Source organism: Acartia tonsa, chromosome 6, assembly GCF_053477335.1.
Source record: "Acartia tonsa isolate MP-2025a chromosome 6, ASM5347733v1, whole genome shotgun sequence".
Taxonomy (NCBI): domain Eukaryota; kingdom Metazoa; phylum Arthropoda; class Copepoda; order Calanoida; family Acartiidae; genus Acartia; species Acartia tonsa.
This window is the reverse complement of record NC_137265.1, coordinates 38,952,169-38,979,045: the sequence shown is the minus strand read 5'-3', so window position 1 is coordinate 38,979,045 and position 26,877 is coordinate 38,952,169. Positions and strand designations below refer to the sequence as shown.

Below are 26,877 nucleotides of genomic sequence, written 5' to 3'. Positions count from 1 at the left end.
CACAATTAGGTTTACTGATGCATTTTTTAACACATAATATAGCAAAAGTTATTATGATTATAAACGAAAATAGATAATTTAAAGGTTTATTATGTCTATTAGAGAATATTTAAAAATTTGGGTCAAAGTATTTTTTTGTGGGAAATAATGAAATTTTGTATATTTTTCTTATTGGTGACATTGTTTACTTGTGGTCGTGTTAAGTGGAACAAGAAAACCCAGGGATACAGGGATAGGGCAGTAGACAATTAATTACATATTCCTATATTTTCCTTTGTAATAGATAACTTATAAATACTGAGGAGGGAGGCAGGAATTTAAATGGATAAGACAATGGCCGATAACTTGATGTTCAACACCAATAATGGTACAAAAATACCCCTTTTGTAGATTGAAATTAGTGGTTGAAACGTTTGAACATTCAACTTAATGAATCAACCAATTAAAATGCACTAAAGTCCCCAAATTTGTTAAGCCAACGAATAAGAAAACATATAAAAAATATAGGACATTTGGAACTAGTGTAATTCACAGCTCAATGAACTCTCCCTCCCTTAGTAGGTAGGCCTTAACCACATAAATCAACCTTTTTGATTCCTCCTAATTACAAAATAGCTATTATAAAGGTTAGGTGACGTTAAGTTTGGTTAGAACGTTTATCAATAGGCGAAAAAATGTGAAAAAAATATTTTTTCTTTGTATGAATTATCCATTTCTCTTGAAACTTACCAATATTTTGTTTGCTTATTATATTGGGTTGTTAGATGATGGGAAAAAGAACAAGAGAAAGAATTTAATATCTTAATAAAAACATCATGTTATTTTTACAAATTAATTTTATTTCTTAGTGATTACAATCGAACAATTATAATTACATCCATAATAAACGCAGCAAAAACAACTTGTAAAACTTCTTATAGACAGGTGAAGAGGGTACAATGAACTGGTTATTACACTACTCCCCAAGTTTTATAATGTTTTACTATTTGTTGCTCAATATCTTTGGGGACAACTATTGCATTTTAATTGGTTTGTTAATCCAATTATTCCAGAGACTAAACGTTTTAACCACTAATTGTAATTTACAGAAGGGGTAAATTTGTATATCATCAATGTGGATGTACACCAATTTATCGGACATTGTTTTGTCCCTTAAGATCCCTAAAATCATAGTGATATTTTTTTGGAAATGTCAGAAAATAGGACATTATCATTCATCCAAAGTGCCCAAAGTTTTTGTGTCAACGAATTACATAACGTTAGTATAAAACTTTGGGCACCAGTGTAATTTACAATGAAATTTCCTCTCCCTACTTTATTACATTTACAAATATAATTTTAGTTTTGTTCAATCCAACGAGGAGGCAGAACCACTATGGCGTGGATACTTGTACGTCAGTGTTATCATTCTGACAACTATAGTAAACTCTGTTATTAATGCCCAGTATTGGTATATTCAATGGCTTATAGGTAATATATTAATTTAGTATTACAGCTACTCTATAATTAGTATCTATCTGTATGTCAGTGTTATTATTCTAACAACTATAGTGAACTCTGTTATTAATGCCCAGTATTGGTATATTCAATGGCTAATAGGTAATATATTAATTTAGAAGCGCAGCTACTCTATAATTAGAGTCTATCTGTAGGTCAGTGTTATTATTCTAACAACTATAGTGAACTCTGTTATTAATGCCCAGTATTGGTATATTCAATGGCTTATAGGTAATATATTAATTTAGTATCACAGCTACTCTATAATTAGAGTCTATCTGTAGGTCAGTGTTATTATTCTAACAACTATAGTGAACTCTGTTATTAATGCACAGTATTGGTATATTCAATGGCTAATAGGTAATATATTAATTTAGTATTGCAGCTATAATTAGTGTCTATATGTATGTCAGTGTTATTATTCTAACAACTATAGTAAACTCTGTTATTAATGCTCAGTATTGGTATATTCAATGGCTTATAGGTAATATATTAATTTAGTATCACAGCTACTCTATAATTAGAATCTATCTGTAGGTCAGTGTTATTATTCTAACAACTATAGTGAACTCTGTTATTAATGCCCAGTATTGGTATATTCAATGGCTAATAGGTAATATATTAATTTAGAAGCGCAGCTACTCTATAATTAGAGTCTATCTGTAGGTCAGTGTTATTATTCTAACAACTATAGTGAACTCTGTTATTAATGCACAGTATTGGTATATTCAATGGCTAATAGGTAATATATTAATTTAGAAGCGCAGCTACTCTATAATTAGAGTCTATCTGTAGGTCAGTGTTATTATTCTAACAACTATAGTGAACTCTGTTATTAATGCACAGTATTGGTATATTCAATGGCTAATAGGTAATATATTAATTTAGTATCACAGCTACTCTATAATTAGAGTCTATCTGTAGGTCAGTGTTATTATTCTAACAACTATAGTGAACTCTGTTATTAATGCCCAGTATTGGTATATTCAATGGCTTATAGGTAATATATTAATTTAGTATCACAGCTACTCTATAATTAGAGTCTATCTGTAGGTCAGTGTTATTATTCTAACAACTATAGTGAACTCTGTTATTAATGCACAGTATTGGTATATTCAATGGCTAATAGGTAATATATTAATTTAGTATTGCAGCTATAATTAGTGTCTATATGTATGTCAGTGTTATTATTCTAACAACTATAGTAAACTCTGTTATTAATGCTCAGTATTGGTATATTCAATGGCTTATAGGTAATATATTAATTTAGTATCACAGCTACTCTATAATTAGAATCTATCTGTAGGTCAGTGTTATTATTCTAACAACTATAGTGAACTCTGTTATTAATGCCCAGTATTGGTATATTCAATGGCTAATAGGTAATATATTAATTTAGAAGCGCAGCTACTCTATAATTAGAGTCTATCTGTAGGTCAGTGTTATTATTCTAACAACTATAGTGAACTCTGTTATTAATGCACAGTATTGGTATATTCAATGGCTAATAGGTAATATATTAATTTAGAAGCGCAGCTACTCTATAATTAGAGTCTATCTGTAGGTCAGTGTTATTATTCTAACAACTATAGTGAACTCTGTTATTAATGCACAGTATTGGTATATTCAATGGCTAATAGGTAATATATTAATTTAGTATCACAGCTACTCTATAATTAGAGTCTATCTGTAGGTCAGTGTTATTATTCTAACAACTATAGTGAACTCTGTTATTAATGCACAGTATTGGTATATTCAATGGCTAATAGGTAATATATTAATTTAGTATCACAGCTACTCTATAATTAGAGTCTATCTGTAGGTCAGTGTTATTATTCTAACAACTATAGTGAACTCTGTTATTAATGCACAGTATTGGTATATTCAATGGCTAATAGGTAATATATTAATTTAGTATTGCAGCTACTCTATAATTAGAGTCTATCTGTAGGTCAGTGTTATTATTCTAACAACTATAGTAAATGATTTCCATCTATCGTCTATTGTCTTATCCCTCAAGATTCATAATTATAAACAGACATTAACACTTGTATAGTGTCAGAACTGAATAATCAGAATATAAATGTAAAAGATTCGAAGCAAAATTGTAAGTAAAATTGTTGAAAAACTGCTTGTACAGAATAATGTTTATGGACATACTTACATTTTTAAGACTTGATTATAGAGTTGCTTCGTTTATTATATTGTACTTTGTTGTCCCAGAAATCAGTATACCAAAAATCAGATCAAACGGACAATTAGATCACATAAAAATTTGTTGTTAAAAAAGTAGAAAATCAACATGTTTAAATGGACGTACGGACATTCTGGTAATGATTATAGAGTTGCTACACTTTCTAAATCGTACCTAACTACTACAGGAATCACCATGCAAAGTTTGAAATCGATAGGACAATTCTAACATGCCTAAATTAACGAATAAAAGCTATCTGTCTCGGACGGACGGACGGACCAACCCTAATTATAGAAAAGCTTCGCTTTTAAAAACCCTATTTATCAGGACACTAAATTATTTTCATAGGATTGCGAGTTCGTACAGCTTTAACATCAGCTATCTACAGAAAATCATTGAAATTATCCAACAAAGCAAAGAAAGAAATGACAGGTACCTCATTTTGCACATTATTTTCTCTTATTTTGTAGATAAAAAACTTTGGGTACTTATATAGGACTTTGATTTGTTGGTTCTAAATTTTCAACCAATAATTTTGATCTACAGAAGGGTTGATTTAGTTTATCATCATTGGGTATACTAAGTATCAATTTATCTCGCATTGTCTCATCCCGTAAGATTCCTAAATTTTACATAACTAGTTGAGGAAAACATATGAATAGAGAGAAGGAATGCACGGTTGTAAATTTCAGAACTACAGGGATAGGATAAAAGCAGATAAAAATATTCCTCCTTAAGTCTAATACTGTGTGTTAGTATGATTTAATTGCCGCTGTCCTAGAATGTTCGTTACAGCTGTTTCTTTTTTTGATGGGGGAAAGGGGGATATGATTATAAAATCTAAACCATTTTACCCTTTCTGATAATTGTAAAGCAGTTGCCATATAAATGAAAAAGAAATTAATTAAAGGGGGGGGGGGGGGGCGAGGGGGCAAGAGAATTTTTTCATGTTACAGGGTTTTGTAAAAAATGACTATTATTTTTTTTAATTCAAGGAGCCCCGTTGGGGTTATTTTTAATGGTTTATTGTGTAATCTATTTAACTTAAGTATTTTCTTGATCATTCTGCACCAAAAAGTGTTATCCCTAATCCTTTATAATTTGTAATAGCAGTGCACTAATTACCAAAGTTGAAAATTGCCTTGTCAAAGTTTACCTAAACTGTTATCTATAGGGGAATTGCAGGGCGGAAGGGATGTAATAATTGCTTATAAATTAATTTTAAATACTATATTTTCTCAAGTATTAATCCTTATACTAAAGTAACAGGATGTTTGCTTGTGTGTCTGTGTGTCTGTCTGTACCGAAGGATCTCGCTAACCGCTGAACCGATTGGGTTCTCCTTAACAGGGTAGCTTTTCATAGGTCCCGGGAAGGCTTATAACTGTTTTCTTGGGGAGTGGGACACCCCCAACCTTCTCAAACAAAAAAAAAATTTCTTTTTTCTTTTAAAATAAAAAAAAGGTTATTTAATTCGACTGTCTCCTCCTCAAGTGCCCCTAGAGGCCTCTAGGGGGCGTAGCCGCTAGTATCTAAAACAGTAATATTTTTAAAGTTTAATTTAATTTATCATCAATTGACTAATCCCTGCAACCCTGAGAAATTGTAAGAAGATAAATATTAACCATATGTAACAGGAGATATATCTTTAAATTTCCGAATTTGCCGTAAAAAAGGACCGATATCTGTAATATTACCAGCTTATTATTTGGTGTGTTTTGACAAGGAGATCATTTTGCGGTAACTTAGAATTATGGAAATTCAAAGTTAACTACCGTTTAAAATGATTTAATCCTATTATATAAAATTTATGTATTTCCGAAGCAAGGGCATCATAAGGATATAAGATACTAGCTGGAAGCCTGACAATAAAACAGAGGTTCGGATAACCTACTGTTGAAATAGTAAGTTTTTTGTCTGTAGATTAACTTTTTAATAGCTCCTGAACTCCTTAAGCTAGGAGTGCAACCGCTAGTATGATCAAAAAGTGGAATATGGTTTTATAAGGAAGAGCCAAATTTTGAATTAAATCTCATTTTAGTCGGAGAGACAACAAACCTGATGTCCATAGACACGCAGAAGTTCATGGACCTGGTGCTGTACCTCAACATGATCTGGTCCAGTCCGCTCCAGATAATCCTGTGCCTCTACTTCCTCTGGGGCATCCTGGGACCCTCATCCCTTGCAGGTATATATTTAAACCTCTGGTGCGTGGGGGTGGTTGATAACATTGTAGAACAAAACATTTAATGGTCCCAAGACACTACCATCCCAATTCTTTGATTGAGCGACTTTTGTCTATAAGTTCCAATTGTGCATGGTAATGAGTTGCACCTGTTTACGGGCCGAGGCTTTCCCCCTACTCAAACTATTTGTGTCACGTGCCGGACATATCAATTGTAGGAAAAATTTTAAACGTCTGTAGTATGACGTGATGGTGTAGTTCAGACTATTTAGACTAATTGGTTAAAATTTGAAAATATTTTAGTCCAAAATAACTTCTATGATCATTTATTTAGATAGAAATCATTAATAAATTTTTCAATGCGTATGTTCAATAAAAACACCAGAGGTGGATTCTTAAAAAAAACTTTTTGGCTCACTGCACAGTGAGGCTCGCTAAAATATTTGGTGAAAATCCTCAAAAATCGCATTAAAAAATCTACAAAAATTAAACAAAATCTTATGTTAATAACCCTTTTATAATTTTATTTAATTGTTGTAGATTTTTATACGATTTTGGAAAATTTTACACACAATTCTTTAAAATGAGCCTCACTAATTTTAGTGAAGCAGTGAGAAAAACGTTTTTTAAGAATCCACCTCAGGCATCTAAATGCCAAGTATTTAAACTTGTTAGAAAACAAGCTTTGTACAATATCTTCGAAATAAATATGTAAATATGTAGATTATGTAAAATTAATTAATGCAGAAAACGTGAGAAACAATAAGATTTATGTAGCAGTCATTAGCACAGAAAATTATATGTAGAAAACAAACAAAAAGTTGAAACAAAATTAGTGTTATGCATTATTTAAATTAAATTTCAAGGACCTACCTATAACAAGTAGAAGCAGAAGCTTCAGTCTGAAGCTATAGTCTATGGACGAAGCCACTAGTGGCTCAATACTTAATAGGTTGAAGGCTAAACAGCTTTTCTTAAAAATCTAAAAAAATAGTCTGAAATAAAACTTTAAAGTAATTAAGAGTTTTTCTTTAAGGTTTATTTCATTTGTTTGAATGGAATTATTTTAAACTAATTACAAAGATTTGCTTACAGAAATTGAGTCATTTAATTCTATTTGCAGAATTTCTCTTCTCTTTAAATTACAGATAAAGTTACTTCTTAAAAAAAGTTTAAAATTTAAATCTCTTGTAAGTTACATTTGCATCTTAAAATCTTTATTTTAAGTATGCCTGTAAATTGTCTTAAAGATACGGCTGAACTTCAGCTTTTAGTAATGGTTTTAACAGCTGTATAAAATAGAGCTATTGTTCTTAAAATTTTAGTAGCTTACATTGCTATGATTGAGATTAGATAAGAAAAGTGTAGTTACTATTTATTTTCAATTTTGACATAATCACTAAAATATGATATAATAATTTCAAACTTCTTTGAAATTAAAATGTTCATAAATTTACCGTTGAACTACCAAACTATGGACTGGCATTGGTTACATGTAAACTACAATACAAAAATATTTTATTTAATGTTAAAATTACTGTATAAGGATAAATTTTGTGTTGAATGATGGGCTAAAAAGCAAAATATAATTTAAAATAAAATTACTCTCAGGGTTGCCTTTTCTAAAGATTTAGGTAATTAAAAAATTTAATTAGGTTTTTTTTTGTATTTGTCTGTATTTATGTCTGTCTATTGGATTGTCTGATTTTTATTACTAACCTTTTAACAATTTATATATAATTGTAAAATATAAAATTATGCAGAATGCCCTATGTAGAATGTGAATGTGTTTCAAACAGGATATGACGAGAAATACAGTCGCAAAAATAGATATCCCTTACCCCTGTGCTGCCTTTTTTATATTCTATGTCTTAATATGCAAATATGCTCTACATATTTTAATATTTAATAAGCCTAATTAATTACTAGACTAGAGTCTAGAAGTTTTATTTCATTAGCATATACATACATAGGTATAAATGAGTATTTATACTAAGGAAACCCTAACTTTCGGTAGCGTAAGAAATTTGATTTCGCCCAATATGCTTAATCTTATGAACAAGTTTGTACTTATTATAAAGAGAATTCTAAAACAATGTTTTCTAGCATGCTAAGGTTTGGTATCTGTGTTTTGCTTCTTACTTGATTTTCCTACAACTTACAAACTCACCCTCTAAAATATAAACCCACAATCACCCACAATGGATGTAGATTATACATGGATATTATGACAGGAGAAAATTTGTTGTCAATTTAGGTTGCTATTTCCCCTGTCATTTATTGCTCAGGCCGTTCAACGAGTAGGAGGGGGTAATAGGGTAAAGGGGGGATTTCGTGAGTCTAGCCTGCTGCAGGTTTAGATGGTTCCACGACAAACGTAAGAGTCCCAAACGTCAGAGTGGAAAAACATCAGAGTGGACAAACGCAAGAGTCCCAAACGTCAGAGTGGGACAAACGTCAGAGTGGACAAACGCAGGATTTTTGGGACAAACGTCAGAGTGGACATTTTATAAGTAAAACGTATGAGTCTCGATTTTATAATCATTAAAGCGCTGCGGCTAGGTAGGCCAGGGTGCTGAGTGCTGCAGCCAGAGTCATTTTCTTTATGATTAGGTTAGGTTAGGTTATAGGCTAGGGGGCCGAGCGCCCGCGGCTAGGCAGGCTAGGGGGCCGAGCGCTGCGGCTAGGTAGGCCAGGGTGCTGAGTGCTGCAGCCAGAGTCATTTTCTTTATGATTAGGTTAGGTTAGGTTATAGGCTAGGGGGCCGAGCGCCTGCGGCTAGGCAGGCTAGGGGGCCTAACTGTCTATTTTTTGTCATATAATTAAAATAGCATAGACTCTGATGTTTTACTTAAGCAATGTCCACTCTGACGTTTGTCCCACTCTGACGTTTGTCCCACTCTGACGTTTGGGACTCTTGCGTTTGGGACTCTTGCGTTTGGGACTCTTGCGTTTGGGACTCTTGCGTTTGTCCACTCTGACGTTTGGGACTCTTACGTTTGGGGTAGGACCGTTTAGATAACATAAAAATCTGGTGTAGGATCCAAGTAATAATAAATCTATTTCAAACACTCACTCACGCACAAACAAACACAAACACACATACGGTTGCAGAATTTGCAAAATTACATTATCTTGATTTCACCAATGCAAGTGTGAGACAGAGAAAGAGGAAAAATAAGTAAATGATATAAAGATTTTTTGTAATTATTATTTAATTGTATGGCTTAATTTTTAATAGGCACTATAAGCTGCTTCAATTCAATTAATATAAACCACATAACATTATTTAAGGAAAACACTGCATTCAAAATAATTTTTGTGTATATTAAAGGTTGTAGTATTAATGATTGTTTTGAGTATTATAATTTACTTAGGAATTATTTACTAATACAGAACAGAGTTAAGGTCGAAAAGTTCATAAATGTACAAATCTTTTAGAAAAATTAAGTTTATGTAGCATTAAAGATTTCAAAACTGAATTGAGGTACGCAGAAAAATCAGATAGGGTTGTAATTCGTAAAAACAGTATATCTTGATTGGATGGTACAAACTTTTCCACTATCATTCATCAGAGTTAAGGTCGAAAAGTTCATAAATGTACAAATCTTTTAGAAAAATCAAGTTTATGTAGCATTAAAGATTTCAAAACTGAATTGAGGTACGCAGAACAATCAGATAGGGTTGTAATTCGTAAAAACAGTATATCTTGATTGGATGCTACAAACTTTTCCACTATCATTTAAGCTACATTAGGGTAACTTTGTTTACCATAATGTGTTTTTACATTGAAGTATCGTCTATTGAATTATCCCTAAGATCCATGAGAAAGATAAAAGACACGTGTTAACCAAGAAGGTAAATAAATATAGAAATACAGACAGACCGACGCGGATACTCACAGGGTAACTTTGCCACAATAAAAACTCTACAAGTAATTTGGTTGTATGAATGCTTGAATTGTTATTTTTCCTACTGCAAAGCTACTCTAAAGCATAGATTATTTGTCGTCAAGAGATAGGTTTAGTTCAATTAAGCAATAAGAAATATTGGGTATAGTCCCTTTCTTAACATCGCACCTTATGGGGCGATTCTTCGTATTTTTCACAGTAGCTTTTCTCCTATTTCTAGCCCCTGCGGGGCCAATTATCTAACCCTGTGGGGCAATCACCTAACCCAATATAACCTAACCTAAAATAACCTATAAAAAGTCATTTTAAAAATACGACTAATCGCCCCATATACTATTCCCGAAATATTATTTTGTAATTTGTATTTTTCGAATTACTCCATTAGATTTTTTATTCCATTATTAATATTTTTTTTCTGTTTTATGTTCTTTAAGCTATCAAAAACAGCTGGACTTTAGGTCACATTGTTGACAAAGCACAATTTTTACCATTCTGATAAATAAACATAATTAAAAAAGCTGCATTACTATTGTAATATAGTATCCTTATTTCATATATAAACAAATAGCTATTTATATATGTTTTTTTATTATGCAGTCAAATGAAAAAAAAATTGTATTACTTTTATAAACATTAGGAAGTATAATTGTTTGAACGTTTTTTGAGAATCTGATATCTAAATATCTGATACTTTGTATCGGGAATAGTCCCTTTCGTAACATCGCCCCATAAGGGGCGATTCGTCGTATTTTAAAAATGGCTTTTTATAGGTTATTTTAGGTTAGGTTAGGTTATATTTGGTTAGGTGATTGTCCCACAGGGTTAGAGCCCCCCGCAGGGGCTAGAAATAGGAGAAAAGCTACTGTGAAAAATACGAAGAATCGCCCCATAAGGTGCGATGTTACGAAAGGGACTATACCCTTTGTATCTTTAGCGATTTTCTTATTAAGCTTCTTGCCAGCCTGAGGATGTCTCTGCATTTGTCCTTCTGTCCATCTATCCTAAATCAAATTAAATATAAATTACTACAACATTTTTATTTTAGGTTTAGCAGTTATGGTGCTGATGATTCCTATCAACTCTGTAGTTGGAGACAAGATGAAGGCCTACCAGAAAGAACAAATGGCCAACAAGGATATTAGGACTAAACTTATGGATGAGGTTCTGAACGGAATCAAGGTAATATTTTATATCGAGGTCTGTCTGTAATTCTTAGGAACATGGTTTTGTGGATCTGAAGAAAACCAATTCTTTTTTTGTAATTTCTTTAAATAAATTAGCCAACTGCTATTTACATTTGACCCCCAAAGTAAAGGTTTAATTAATCTAAATTAGTAGTTACTATGCATTATTCTAGGTATTGAAGTTATATGCCTGGGAACCATCCTTCTCACTAAAGATTCTTGACATCAGAAGAGGAGAAATTAAGAGTTTGAAGAAAGTTGCTTACATGAATGCTTTTACAACATTCCTTTGGACATGTGCACCTTTCCTTGTCGCTGTTTCTTCATTTACCGTCTATGTTCTCATTGATGAGAACAATATTCTTGATGCTCAAACTGCCTTTGTTTCACTGACATATTTTAATTTGTTGAGAGCTCCTCTTAACTTTCTACCTGCTCTTTTGGTTTATCTTATTCAATGTGCTGTCTCTTTGAAACGAGTCAATAAGTTTATGAATTCAGAAGAACTTGATCCCCTCAACGTAACTCACGATAATGACTTCAATCATCCAGTGTATGCTGAGCATGCTGACTTTACCTGGGAGAATGAGGCTGATCCTAGTCTGAAAGATATTACTCTAAGAATTGATGAAGGATCACTTGTAGCTGTTGTTGGCCAGGTTGGATCTGGAAAATCATCCATACTATCAGCTTTGCTTGGAGAAATGAAAAGAACTAAGGGTGTTGTCAATGTTAGGGGCAAGGTTGCCTACACATCACAACAAGCTTGGATCCAAAATGGAACCTTGCAGGACAACATAATCTTTGGTAAAAGACTTAACAAAGATTTGTATGAACGAGTCATAGATGCCTGTGCTTTGAAGCCTGATATAGAAATGCTTCCTGGGGGAGATCAGATTGAGATTGGAGAAAAGGGAATTAACTTGTCTGGAGGTCAAAGGCAGAGAGTTAGTATTGCCAGAAGTGTTTACAGCAACAGTAATGTTTACTTCCTTGATGATCCTCTTTCTGCTGTTGATGCTCATGTTGGTAAACATATCTTTGAAAAAGTAATTGGACCCAAAGGAATACTGAGAAATAAGACTAGAGTTCTTGTAACACATGCTATAAACTATCTACCTAGAGTTGACAAGATCGTTGTCATGAATGAGGGAAGAATTACTGAAACTGGAACATACAAAGAGCTACTTAATAAAAAAGGAGATTTTGCAGATTTTCTTGTTCAATTCTTATCCAACAATGAAAAGATGGAAGATCCTGAAACAGAATCAGAACTGAATGAAATTAAAAGCAATCTTGAAAGCACAATTGGTAAAAAGAAACTTGAAAGACGGCTGAGCAAAGCAAGATCTGATAAATCCACAGTTATTTCAGCAATGTCAGCAATAACAACACTTGATGCAAAGTCTGGTAGCAAAGAAGGTAAGCGTAAACGCTTTACAAGTACATCACAGATGAGTGAACATATGGTCGAGGTTAGACAAGTGGGACAAGATCTTATTGAAACTGAAAGACTGGAAGAGGGTGGAGTTAAGCTTGGTGTTTACAAGTATTATGCTGAATCTGTAGGAATGTTTGCATTCACAGCCTCCATCATGTTCTATATCATATACCAGGGATTCTCTGTTGGAGCCAATATCTGGCTGTCAAGGTGGGCTGATGATACTACTTCAAACATAACAAGTGTAAGAAATAAGTATCTAGCTGTTTATGGAACATTAGGAGTCCTACAATCACTATCTATTATGTTTGCCACAACAGTATTTGCAATCTTTACCCTGGATGCCGCCACTAAACTTCATGATACAATGTTGATGAGAATAATCAAAGCTCCAATGTCTTTCTTTGACACCACCCCAACTGGAAGAATGTTGAATAGGTTCTCTAAAGACATTGATATTCTAGATACAACAATTCCAATGAATTTTAGAATGTTGTTTAACCAATCATTAAATGTGCTTGGAACAGTGTTTGTTGTCGTGTTTGCCATGCCTGTGTTCATCCTTGTTGTAATACCAATTGCTGTTGTTTATTATTTCATTCAAAAGTTTTATGTGGCTACTGCCAGACAGGTGAAAAGAATGGAATCAATATCAAGATCCCCAATCTACAATCATTTTAGTGAGACTATTACTGGAGCCTCTACAATTAGAGCTTTTAATAGGTTTGTTTTTTATTAGCGAAATATTATCAAAATGTTCAAATTAATAATAGCATTAATTCATATATTTAAATTCAGTATTCTTTGCAAAATGTAAACATAAATGGTAACAGAGTATTTAAGAGTCCTTTAGACATGTATATAGAATTGATAAGCTGTACTAAAAATAATTTATTCTTCTAGAACTGAAAATTTTGTTTTGGAGAATGAGAGACGAGTAGATGAAAACCAGATTTGCTATTATCCAGCTATTGTCAGCAACAGGCAGGATTAAAGGACATGAATAGATTGCAACAATTTAAATTCTCATAAGATTAATAGTTGAAGTATATAAAACAAATGCATTTTCATTAACTTACTTTTACCTGCCTTTTACATAAACTTTAATACCTGTTAAAGATGGTTAGGCATCCGCCTGGAGCTTATTGGTAACATATTTATTATGGCTGCTTCCATATTTGCTGTTGCCACCAGAGGAACTATTGATCCAGGTATGTTTAGTTGGAAGTAAAATATCACTGGAACGATTTAGAAACTTAAATATGAAAATAATAAAGTTGAAATAACTTCCACAGTGGGGTTTATATCTCATTAAAGATTACCTTTCTTTATAGACAGTTATAACTAATGTTCTAATCATAATGTTTGAAAAATTATTGATTCTTGTAACACCTTGGATACTTTTTGAAACTAACATATTTGTACAGGCCAATTAAATATTTTAAAGTTTTTATTTCTTAATTGCCTTATAATTATTTTTGACATTTTAAAATGTTACACAATGCACCATAGATATAATGTTTTGATTTTAGGTCTTGTTGGTTTATCCTTGAGTTATGCTTTGAATGTATCCACCGCATTGAGTATGTTAGTAAGAATATCATCTGATGTAGAAACAAATATGGTCTCAGTTGAACGTATACAAGAATATCAGGTTAATAATAAAAATTATAAAGACAACCTGTAAGAAATTCACTTCTTTTCAACAAGTCTCCCTTTTTCAACATTTAATGAAGTTCAAAATGTTGAATAATTTATTTATTTTATAATTAAGCTTTTCAAAAATTTTCAGAATTGGTATATACTCATTACTAAGAATTTATCAAGATATATTTAATGTGAATAGGTTTATTTATCAATATTTATCATTTAGCATTTATCAATATTATTATTTAGACTGTTGCCCAAGAAGCTCCGTTCAGTTTACCTGAGAATGACCCCCACGCAGGGTGGCCAGAATATGGAGTCATCAAGTTTGATAATTATCAGACAAGATACAGGTATAGATAGTTTATCGGATAATGACACAGGATGGCCAGAATATGGAATAACCAAGTTTGATAATTATCAGACAAGATACAGGTATAGATAGTTTACCAGATTATGACACAGGGTTGCCAGTATATAAAGTCATCAAGTTTGATTACTATCAGGTATATATAGTATAGATAGTTTCTAATAATGTTTCTTTGTAAATATATATCAACATATAGTAACTATAAAGAAATATGTATATATTTTCAGGGAAGGATTAGATCTTGTGCTAAAGGGTTTGAGCTGTGAGATAAAGAGTGGAGAAAAAGTTGGAATTGTTGGCAGGACTGGAGCAGGCAAATCCTCTCTCACTCTGGCCCTTTTCAGGTAAGAGGATGGCTGTACATTAAGTGCAAATTAGCACTAACATACCCAGCATTTAATAAAAAAAATATCTAAACTCAGAAGGGAGGGGAGGTGTTATGTTTATTTCCTATGCCTAACTTTAGCGGGGGACAAAAATCTGCGTGACCGGGCCATACACCTGCGGTGCCTTAAACATGAAGGGCAACCCAGAGATCAGTTAAACCTAACTTGACCTAAAAGTAATGAAGAAACAAATCAACAAAATAACCTCCTCGCCTTAATTTTTCAATATAAGGGGGTTAGTGTTCTTTTCACCTTGAGGCACCTTGAGTGAAACAGCCCGTAAGAGACATATTTCAATTAGAAAGCAAGTATTGTAGGCAAATTAATATCATGGAAATTCAACTTTGCCTCTGTTAATTGTCAGCCGTTGGAAGATTTTTGAATTTTAAGCTTTGAAATGCTGGAAAAGTAGTTTTTTAGTTTTTTACTTCCAATTATTCATTAAACAAACAATAAATAAAGTTTTATAAAATATTGAGTAATTGAAAAAGATATATTAACAGAGACAGATAGAAAGAACAGGATTATAAACACAAAAAATGCATTCTTTTCTAATTTGGACTGAGCAAGTTTTAATCAAAGCTTAATTTAGACACAGGCCTGTAAATAAACCTGGGACCTGCAACTAACTGCACACAAAACAAACACGACAAATAAAGTTTATGTAAAATATCAAATCTCTTTCTTCTGTCTAAATATATTTCTGTGCAGTTGAAATCAGGGATTTTTATGGATAAGACAATGGACGATATAGTGATGCACATACCCAATTTTGTCAAACAAAATTACTCCATATTCAGATTTTAATTATTTGTGTAAAAGTTTTTACAACGCATTTAATATTAAATTAAAACTTTGGGGGCCAATATAATTAACCATCCAATATCCATTCCATCTCTGGGCGGGAAGGGGTTAGTGGTAGATACTGCTAGAAATTGGATGGTGTGAAAATTGGACATTTTCCTATTTATAAGTGTAGGAACAATTAGCCATTCTTTTCATAGAGAGGGATCTCGCTTACTGGTGAACCGATATGGTTCTCCTGTACAATGTAGTTCCTAAAAAGTCCTGGGAAGGTTTATAGATATTTTGGAAAAGGGTACCCTTAGACCTCCTTGAAAAGTTTTTTTTACAAATTAAAAAAAATATATAAAAAAATGAGTTGTCGAATTCAACCCTACTCCATCTCTCAAGTGCACCTAGAGTCGTCTAGGGGCGTAGTTATATAAACTAATGGTATTCAATAAATAAAAAAATTATAAAGGTGAAAGGGTGGCTTTTGTGTTATACTCGTGAATAAAAGAATTGTGAGAATTGGATGGATATGTGATGGATCTATAGATGCACAGTTGATAGTCATGTCAAATGCCAACATTTTACAACATTCAATTTGTTACATAAAGAAAGACTTCATAAAATTGCAAAGAAGTGTACAAAAATATATAATTAATTTTAAAGGAAAAAACAAAGTAAAATGAAACTGAAAATTTGCATAAAAAGTGTTGAACGTATGCTTGGTTAAAACTTTATGTTTACCATAAAGATAAAATTTATAATATTTTATTTTGTATACTAAATATGTGGTGCTTTTCTTCACAGTAAAAACAAACAAAACTTTTTTAAAGTTTAGAATTTCTTCAAAATGTAAAATAGGAAAACTAAGATTTTGTCTATAATTTGTTTTGGTTTTTACTTAGCTTTATTTTTAGTTTTAAATAAAAAAAAACATATGCACATATTTTCCCTTTTGATGCTAGTGTACTGGAAGTGAAAACCCTTCGGGGCCCTATCTCATAGATGTACTAACCCTACAGGTCTGTTTTACTCTTAAAAATTTGTTTATTATTTAAATGCTCAAATATTTTTAATTTAGAATTATCGAAGCAGCCAGTGGTAACATAACAATTGATGGAGTAAATATTAAACACCTGGGACTTGGAAAACTTAGATCCAGGTAGTGTTAGTTGGAATTAGATGACTAAGTTTCTTTTTAAAAATAGAGCCTAATGTATTGACAAACGAATGTATGTGAGTTGTATTATATTTAGAGAGAAAATCACTGTTATTCCTTAGAAAAGAAACTAAAATTTCGAATTAAATTTCAGCTACTTTTATAGAAAGAAAACATACCTTTTTTCAAGTTTATAATTTATATTCTTTTGACGTTAACAACATATTAGACAATTTTTTAATACAATTTTTGATAAATCTATAAACTTTATTTTAATGTTTGCATTTTTAGAATAACTATCATCCCACAAGATCCTGTGTTGTTTGCTGGAAGTCTGAAAATGAACCTGGATCCTTTTGAACAGTATCCAGACAGGTATGGTTTTACCAGAATTCAAGTACATAGAAAAATGTTTACCTTTTCATTTTTTCATTTTTTTTTAATTTATGAAGTTTGCTTTGGAGGTTATTGTATTTTTTTCAAAAATTAAACTCATAGCAAACACTTTTTAAAAAAGCCTTTTAATTTAGTGATATCTGGAATTCTTTGGATCATGCCCATTTGAAGAGTACAGTCATTGCTTTGCCTGGTGCCTTAAATTTTCAGGTAAAAACAATTTACACATAGTTCTACCTATCTTAACTGAAACTTTCTATCTCTACAATTTGTATATATCACTTTCATTGTTGATAAATTTATAGTTCATTAAGGTTAGTCACACCCTCCCACGAATATAAATTAATATCCAATACATTATAAATAGAAAAAGGGGGAGTAATAAAGTTTTTCCTTTATTACTTTAGGTAGGGTTAGAGTACTTAGTAATTAGCCCTTCAGGGGTTAAGCAAGCATAGGAAAAAATCTTTCCTTACTTATTTACAATTTATTAAAAATAAAATGAGATATTTCAATGCTCGATAAGCAATAGAGGTAAAGCACCTTAGTCATATTTCTTTTATTTGAAGTTAGGTATTGCCTATGTACGATAGATTTTCTCAATTTGTATTATGACATTCTGCCTGAAGCAACTCACAATAATTGATTAAAAGAAATGTATATTAAATCAAGCTCCATTACTCTCCCTCCCTGGAAGAAATGAAGGTCCGACTATTTATCTTTATTTGTTGTAATTTTCTAACCTCAGCAGAACATTTGATGCTGTAATGTTAGACGTTCTTCTACTATTAACAATTCTTTATAGCGTAGCTACTCAATGCTAGCATTCTTTTTGTAACTTGTAACTTGTTAAGTTTGACAGTCCCATTTACTTAATTTAAACCACCTATATAGATGATTGCCCCTTTAAAACTGTAATTGGTCTAATAGTGGGCATAGTGAAGATCTTATCTTAGTGTTTTTATATTTGTTTTTTCTTTGTTTGTGAGAACATACAATTCTAAATTACAATATTTGCCGAGTGGTTAGATAACATCACATAGTGTTGTAAAACACTAGGGATACAGGGATATTACAATGGATAATAAGTATTTGCCGAGTGGTTAGATAACTTCACACAGTGTTATAAAACACTAGAGATACAGGGATATTACAATGGATAATAAGTATCTGCCGAGTGGTTAGATAACATCACACATTGTTATAAAACACTAGAGATACAGGGATATTACAATTTAGGATAAGTATTTTCTGATTAATTAGATAACATCTCATTATACAGGGATAGAAAAGAGGGAAATATAATAAGTGTTGCCATATCCCTCTATCCCTGCATTTACTTTAACTGTTTACAGTAGACCTATCACATTTCACATTTCATTACTAGTAGCGTAGCTACAATATAATCTTACATCTTACATTTTGATAATTGAACCTGAAGTTCATTAAAATAAAAGCAGTTTTCTTGCAAAAAGTTTCATTAAATTATTGTATATTTTTCAATTAAAAATAAAGACCTTGGCCTTTTGCAATTTAATATCATTTGAAATTTTGAATGAAGAAAAATATATTTTGAATTATTACGGAATTTATTTGAAACACAATAATTGAAATATTTCTAAATAATTATAATGAATGAAATTCTTTTATTCATTCGTTTATGAATCAAAAAACAATTAAAGTTTAATACTACTTCAGAGGAAAAAACAATTTATTTGTACAATTTATATCTTGGTTTACATTCATTTTACCCGATTTTTTAAAATTTAACCTATTGAACAAGTGTGAGAGGGGGGAGGGAGAGGTGGTTGCTAAAATTGAATTGTATGTATAAGAGAAGTATTTTTGACAACTTTTTGTTCAGTAAGTTTACTTTATGTCTTAGGGTTCAAATGGGTCATTTTTGAATAAATGTGTTAAATGTGTTTACATAGATCAACAAAAAATGTTATGCCGGTTTATAAGTGGAACCGCTTATTTGAATTAAACCCAACCTAACTGAATTGTGGCATTTCAAATCAGTTTATTTATATCAAACTCTTTGAATATAAAAATCGAATATTGTTCCAATCGTTTTAATCGTTTTCATAGGAACCTAAAGTGGTAAAGACATCGTGTTTTACGGGATCTCTTTACATATGAGCTTCCCCTTTCTTCAAAGTTCTACCTACATTGTCTTAAGAACTTATGTAAATATGTAAGAAAACTATGAATTAAAGTAATTAAAGCATCAAAGCTTTATCACACGAAAAACTTATTTGAACTTATTCTAAAGTTTAATAAAGTTTAGTCTAGACTCACAAACACAGCAAACTAAGCTTTTATATGACAATTTTTAAGAGTCTGACTTCTCAATAACTTTGGGATGCGTTCAATGAATGTAAAATATACGTGGATATTATGACACGGGGGTAATTGTCATCAATTTAGGTTGCTAACATGGACATCACTTATTGGTCAGTATGTTCACTTTAGTACAATGGCGGCTTCGCCCCTAGCCTCTAGGGGCTTTGCCCCAAGAGGTAATTAAAAAAATATATACGTGACTTTTGTGGGAATCATTACATCTTCTATACCTATCCAGCTGTAAAAATTGCGAATGGGTTGCCAATTTCCGCGAATAAATAGCGAATTCGCAAAACATATGCAAAAAAAATAAAAAAAAATAAAAATTGGGGTTGGGATTTATTTTGTTTTTTGGGGGGTTGGGGGTGTCCCACCCCCCCAAGAAAATAGCCTAAAACCACCACAGGACCAGTAGGTATATTCCCTGAAGAGTAGGTTTCAATCGGTTCAGTGGTTACCTAGATCTTAAGAGACAGATGGACGGACAGACAGACATCATTCTACTTTGTATTATGATGAAAATCTGGTGTAAGATCCAAGTAATAACAAATTCCTTATGCGTTCACTGTACAAACTTTCCATGGCAGATAATCAAATTTTCTTAAAATTAAAAAAAAGATAAAACAATGTACTTCTTGCAATGGAAAATAGGGAGGGATGGTCGTTTAGTTGGTAAATCATGTAGTTTTAATTATTTTAAAAAGTTTTATAATTTGTTGGCTCAACACCTTTAGGCACTTTATTCAATCTCAAGGTACATTTTTAGCAGTATTCAAACTTTTCCACCAATAATACAATCTACAGAGGGACTGGGAACATCATTTTATCGCTCATTGCATTATCCCTTCAGATCCCTGAAAATACTAGGGTTACAGATTTACTTAGATGACCGTAAATGGTTATCAGCATTGAATTTCAGAATTTTTATATGTGCCGCTAAAATAAATTAATCACAAGTCGCCTTGTCAAGATACAATCAATAAAATGCAATATTTGGATGAGGATACTTGTGATTGATTAATTTTAGCGAAAAGTCAAATTTTATCAATTTCAAATTTAAAATCCGTATAATTTTTATAAAAAAAACTTTGTACATTGTATAATCTTGCTTTTCTTGAAATATTCATTTATTAAGTAAATTCTGACATTTTTGATATGTTAGTTTTTCTTATTCAAATTCACATATTCCTAAAAATATTTTTTAACATTTTATTCATAAAAATTTAAATCTAACTATTAGCGAATTTGAAGATGATTAAAGTCCCTCAACAAATTATGACGTCATACGATATAATAAGCAATGAGAGGCCAGCATAAATTTTACCATTTTTCAATTACAGTGTATACTGGTCTCTCATTGGCTATTTTATCGTGTGACGTCATAATCTGTTGAGGAACTTTAATCATCTTCAGCAAATTCACTTTAGTATGCAAAAATATAGGAAAATCGTCCTAAAGGACAAACTTCCCAAAGGAAAAACGTCCTAAAGGACAAACGTCCCAAAGGAAAAACTTCCTAAAGGTCAAACGTCCTAATAGACAAACGTCCTAAAGAGAAATCTCTTAAGTAAAAATTTTAATAAAGGTCTATTTTTATAAAGCAAAGTCGTATCGGGTTCGTTTGTTGGGTAGCCAACACAGACTTTGGGAAAACTGTCGGACAGAATTTTAAATTTCCCGCTGTGGACGAAGTTATTCAAGAAATAAATTTCGGTTTTGAATTTCGTCACTGTATCTTATCGCCATATTGTATATTATTTTTACATTGTTTCATTGTGTTAGATTTTACCTTAATTTTTGGAAGATTTGAATTTTTTTGGAAGATTAAAAATTTAAAGAATTTCCAGAGATTTAACTTAAGAGATCCCCTTTAGGACGTTTGTGTACCATGATTTGGTCTCCAGCAAACTTTAAATACCTTCTCTGTATGCAATTTTTACTTGTTTAACTCCATTTATTAACAACGTACTCTATACTTTTTTCTTCTATCAGCTAAAAATGCATAAAAATTAATTAGATTTAAAATCTAAGTATATGAAAGGAGATATTATCAGAGAACATTTGTTGTACAGTACGTAAGAAAATAAAAGTTAATGAAATTGAGTGAGGGGGGGTTCTCGATTTTGTACAACATATACTGATTGTTGTACTCAAAGAGAGAGGGGACAAAGGGCTGTTTATAACATAAGTCCCCAAAGTTTTATAAGAACTTTGGCTTAACACCTTCAAGATTTACGTAAATTTTGATTGATTGGTTCATTAAGTTAAGTGTTTAAATATTTAAATCACTAATTTTAATCTACAGAAGAAGTATTTTTGTGTGTCATCATTGGGGATGTACATCAATTTATCAATTTGTTTATCCCTTTAAATACATATGTTGTACTACAACCTGACTGTAAGAAAACCAATTCTGGCCTTCCCCCCTTATCTAAAAAATAAGGAGGAGGGTAATTTTTACTCAACTATAGACGTTATTATTAGGGATACTAATTTAAAATTTATACAATTTCTAAATTGTTACAGGAATCATCGTGCAAAGTTCGAAAACGAAAATTCTAATATGCTTAAATTACTGTCCACTGCTATCAGTTTCTGCCGGAAGGACAGTTACTCTAAATGTAAAAACTTCGCTTTGAAAAACTGACCCTACAAGAGAGTAAGCCTTATTAGATAATGCTTTTTTTGATACCACAGGGAATTAAATCTCTTTCAGAATTGATTCAATTTATTTGTTTAATGTAAAAAGAGGAAGTTCAAAAAATTGTTTTAGAAGGGTATATACTATGTTTAGAGTCTATTTATGTTGTTCAGTTATATAAGCTTTGTACTATATTTGACCTTACAAAATTTGAAATAGAAGATGAATTGTTTAACCAACTAACCAACGATCCCTTTCCCTTTTGTCTATTTTGTATAAGAATCCCTACACAGACCTTCTAACCCTTAACCTAACATGAAAATAGACAAAAATATAAGTTTGTTTGTTTGTTGACCTGTGCGAAATAAAGAAATCGCGAAAATATTTGTATTTAGGTTACTGAAGGTGGCGAGAACCTATCCGTGGGCCAGCGCCAGTTGATCTGCCTGGCCAGGGCCCTGCTCAGAAAGACCAAGGTGCTGATCCTGGACGAAGCCACAGCCGCTGTAGACCTGGAGACGGATGAATTGGTCCAGTCAACTATTAGAAAAGAATTTAAGGATTGTACAGTTATCACCATTGCGCACAGGTACTGTTTGCTGCATTGCTCAGTGCTAAGAAAATGGATGATAGATTGATTTAATTTTACACTTCCAATAAGGATATAAAATATTTTCCCTATAATGTTGCAAAACTATAGTTTGAAAAGTTTTGACAATAATAGTTTGGATCAACCAATCAAAATTTATTGAAACTACTTAAAGTTTTTAAATCAATAAATGAGATATCTTATTTTTAAAACTTTCGGAACTTTCTTGTCCCCTTCTCCCTATGAGCGCAGCTACTTTATAACTAACATCTTTCCATACATGCATGAATACGTCCAACCATCAACCATTTACACATACCTATACATTTGTATATTTAATTAATAACATGATTTAAATAAAACATTTTTACTGTTTTTGGACCTAATCGTCCATGTCATCCTAAATTTTTCTAACTAAAATTATTTTTCAGGTTAAATACAATTATGGATAGCAACAGAGTAATGGTTCTGGACAAAGGCCAAATTGCCGAGTTCGATTCTCCCTCAAATCTTCTGGCAGATACTAAATCCATTTTCTATGGCATGGCTAAAAGTGGAAAATGAGTTTTTATAAAACTGTTTTGTTTTTATTTAACTCCTTTATATAAAAGTTGTAATGAAATAAAAATATAAAATGTATACCTACATTGCAAATAAGAATAACATAAAGATAGGCAATCTAGAAGCAGCTTAAAGTGCCTATAAAAATGACATCATACAATACAAATGACCAATGATATATATATAATGGCCAGTGTATATTTTAATTGACAAATAGTAACGCTATTTTTATAGGCACTATAAGCTACTTTGCTAATCTATCCCGGTAGATAATATAATTTATTATTAGATTCTATAGCTAATTTTATTATCTAAATAACTCTTAACTGTGATTTATTGTAACGAAGCTATCAAATTTAAAGTCTTTTTTTTCGGTTCTTCTTAAATATGGCTTATGTATTACAAACAATAGTTGCTTTCTTTATCTTTACTTTTTCTTTACTTTCTTTTTTTTCACAGGAATTCAACTAAAGCTTCGCTACGATTTGATTTTTGAAGACTTAAAAAGTTTCATGTTTATAAATATATTTAATACCATTATTTGTAATTTAATTTATTTATCAAATAAATCATTGATTATTATTGTTTTATAAAACTTATTTTAAATTTTATTTCTGGACCTATTTGATAACTAAAGGTTCGAGGGTACATACTTGAATTTTTCTATATTTGAATGAAACGTCAACAATTTTTAAAATAAAATAATTTGTAATGTTTTTTTTTAAAAACGAAGCTTTTCTATAATTAGGGTCGGTCCGGCCGTCCGTCCGTCCGTACGTCCGTCCGAGATAAATAGTTTTTATTCGTAAATTTAGGCATGTTAGAATTGTCCTATCGATTTCAAACTTTGCATGATGATTCCTGTAGTAGTTAGGTACGATTTAGAAAGCGTAGCAACTCTATAATCATTACCAGAATGTCCGTACGTCCATTTTAAACATGTTGATTTTTCTAATTTTTTAACAGCAAATTTTTATGTGATCTAATAATCCGTTTGATCTGATTTTTAGTATATTGATTCCTGGGACAACAAAGAACAATATTTTAAACGAAGCAACTCTATAATCAAATCCTGAAAATGTAAGTATGTCCATAAACTCAATAAACATTATCCTGTATGAAGAAATTTTTCAACAAATTTACTTACAATTTTGCTTCGACTCTTATACTTTTATATTCTGATAATTCAGTTTACACACTATACAAGTGTTAATGTCCGTTTGTCCTACCGTTTCAGTGCTTCGCTTTTATGGATATTGTCATCCTTGTTTTAAAAATACTTATTTATAACTGAAAATTATGTTACAATAACACAGTGCTTTACAAATTAAGCTAAAAAAATATTTCTTGAAAAGAGGGGTTTTCGCGTCAACAAGTACGGCGTACTAAAGGCGCAACAAATTTTGTAATGCAGGCGCTTAACATTTGTAAATACTGGTTAATACCAATCTCACTTGAGACATAAAGAAAAAGGCGGTGAATAAGATATAAAGAGTGCAGCTTTCATTGATTATTGATACTTTAATGCAATAAAAACTGGCGGCTACGCTTCTAGAGGCCTTTAGGAGCATTGTAAAGGAGAACTATGTATATCGTTTTATCGATTAGCGAGATCCTACGTCAATGACAGACAAAAATCCTGGCACTTCTATAAAATTGTTAATGTTACAAATATAAATTTATTATTTTCCATTGTAATTTGTATAGATACATAAAATACAATAATCTAAACAGATTGGATGACCATTCTTTTAAGATATAATCCATTTCTTGACATTGTTATTAGTGCAATCTCCCTAAAAATAAAAGATTAATTGAGATTCTTTTGAAATTTTTATAGTGTTGTGTTATTTTAAATGTGTTATTTAGCAGAAAATATGGATTTCTTTGCTAAAGTCAAATTACTCTTGGACAAAGGAACATTATTATGGCAACAAATCTGAGTGAAATATTTCTTTCATTCCAATTCCTTTATTTCTACCCTTCATAACCTGATTTGAATTGATGTTTCTGTCTGTCTGTATATATTTGTACCGAAGGATCTCGTTGAACCAGTATGGTTCTCCTTAGTAATGTGGCTTCTCAAATGTCCACTAGGGGCGTCGCTAGATAAAAAAGTAATAAAAAATAAAAAATAAATGTGTAATAAATGGGATTAAGGAAAGCTTTATCTTAAAGTCGTCTTAGTTTAGACATAATTTAAAGAAGAAAAGTTTTAATATTTAATATAAAAATAAAAATTAAATTAACATAACTGCTTTTGTGATTAAAATTAAGATAAAGCAATAATTTTATTCTATTGTATAATTTATTAATGTATTTTGCTTGCTCTTTTACAGGTTTTAGGCTATTTAATATTTTTTCAAGAAGTCTTGAGACGGTTTTAGTCTATTATACTGCTCTCACTCCACTAAATGATAGGGGCACAGCTACTAGTTATTTACAAATGGCAAAAAAAGGCACAACTGGTTTGACTAAAAGTCAAACAATGTAGAATATGCGGTTTAAAATTCATACCTTAAAGTTAAAGGATTGTAGACTTTAATCAGTTTCTCTTTTTCTTCACCAAAGTTTTGTTCTTCATCATTTATTGTTTCATTTGTGGTATTAGTATTTAAGTATTCACTAGGTTTAACTTTATCATTAACAGTATTTGTTAAAATATCCATAACTAATGTATTTCTGACATTGAATGATTCATGTAGATTAATACACAATTTAATGTATAAAAACACACAATAAAACACTTGATCTATGTATTTTTGATATATACATATATTTACGCAATTTAAAAAAAAACTTTATAATATCGAGAATATTATCTAAGATTGGCAACTATTTTCGTTAATTTAGACATGTTAGATTGTCCTATCGATATTAAACTTTCCATGGTGATTCCTAAAACAGTTAGGTACGATGCAGGAAGCGTAGTAACACTGTGATCGTTACCAGAAGTCCGTAAGTTTATTCAACTTTTTTAAAACTTTTTTCACAACAACTTTTTAAAGGAATATTGATTTCTAGGACAAAAAATTACAAAGCTATAATCAAAGCATCTCTATAATCAAGTCCTAAAAATGTAAGTGTGTCCTTCAGTAGTATCCTGCATTTACCAGTTTTAAACAAATTTAATTACAATTTTGTTTACAATTATACATAAAATTTATATTGTGCTTATTCTGTGCTGACACTCTACAACCGTTAATGTTCGTTTGTCCTGCCATTGTAGTGCTTCGCTTTTGAACACAGTAAAAGTGTCGGACTGATTATGACGTAAAAAAAATTAGCCAATGAGAGGCCACTATTTTACCATTGGTCAATAATGGCCTCTCATTGGCTATTTTTTTGTTACGTCATAATCAGTCCGACACTTTTACTGTGTTCTTCGCTTTTATGGATATGTCATCCATGTTTAATTTATATTGGAATAAATCTAAAGCTTATATCTTATTCAAAAAACTTTAAATCTACTAAAAAAAAACAAAATAAAACAAAAATTATTAGATGAAATAACTTTCTATCAACATAATTCCTAAACAGATGTTTTATACTTTGTAAAACTAGAAGTACCTCTACAT

General features: G+C 31.2%; 1 protein-coding gene and 1 long non-coding RNA gene across 2 annotated transcripts in view; one reads left to right on the top strand and one right to left on the bottom strand.

The window, feature by feature from the left end:
• LOC145322617 (multidrug resistance-associated protein 1-like) overlaps positions 1–23,307 on the top strand; it is a 273,276-nt gene extending 249,969 nt beyond the window's left edge. The window contains exons 15-29 of the mRNA XM_080164764.1: positions 1,343–1,470; positions 4,040–4,123; positions 5,733–5,879; positions 10,833–10,966; positions 11,145–13,135; positions 13,316–13,396; positions 13,532–13,623; positions 13,945–14,066; positions 14,309–14,412; positions 14,657–14,773; positions 16,689–16,769; positions 17,058–17,141; positions 17,297–17,372; positions 22,545–22,738; positions 23,170–23,307. Coding sequence (XP_080020890.1) covers positions 1,343–1,470; positions 4,040–4,123; positions 5,733–5,879; positions 10,833–10,966; positions 11,145–13,135; positions 13,316–13,396; positions 13,532–13,623; positions 13,945–14,066; positions 14,309–14,412; positions 14,657–14,773; positions 16,689–16,769; positions 17,058–17,141; positions 17,297–17,372; positions 22,545–22,738; positions 23,170–23,302 — 3,568 coding nt within the window. The 3' untranslated portion in view covers positions 23,303–23,307. The remainder of the gene's footprint in view (positions 1–1,342; positions 1,471–4,039; positions 4,124–5,732; positions 5,880–10,832; positions 10,967–11,144; positions 13,136–13,315; positions 13,397–13,531; positions 13,624–13,944; positions 14,067–14,308; positions 14,413–14,656; positions 14,774–16,688; positions 16,770–17,057; positions 17,142–17,296; positions 17,373–22,544; positions 22,739–23,169) is intronic.
• A 1,657-nt stretch (positions 23,308–24,964) lies between these two features.
• On the bottom strand, positions 24,965–26,015 carry LOC145323371 (uncharacterized). Its single transcript, XR_013880935.1, has 2 exons — positions 25,817–26,015; positions 24,965–25,095 (listed from the first exon to the last, which is right to left on the bottom strand). It is a non-coding gene; the product is annotated as an uncharacterized LOC145323371 (long non-coding RNA).
• Positions 26,016–26,877: the final 862 nt, after the last annotated feature.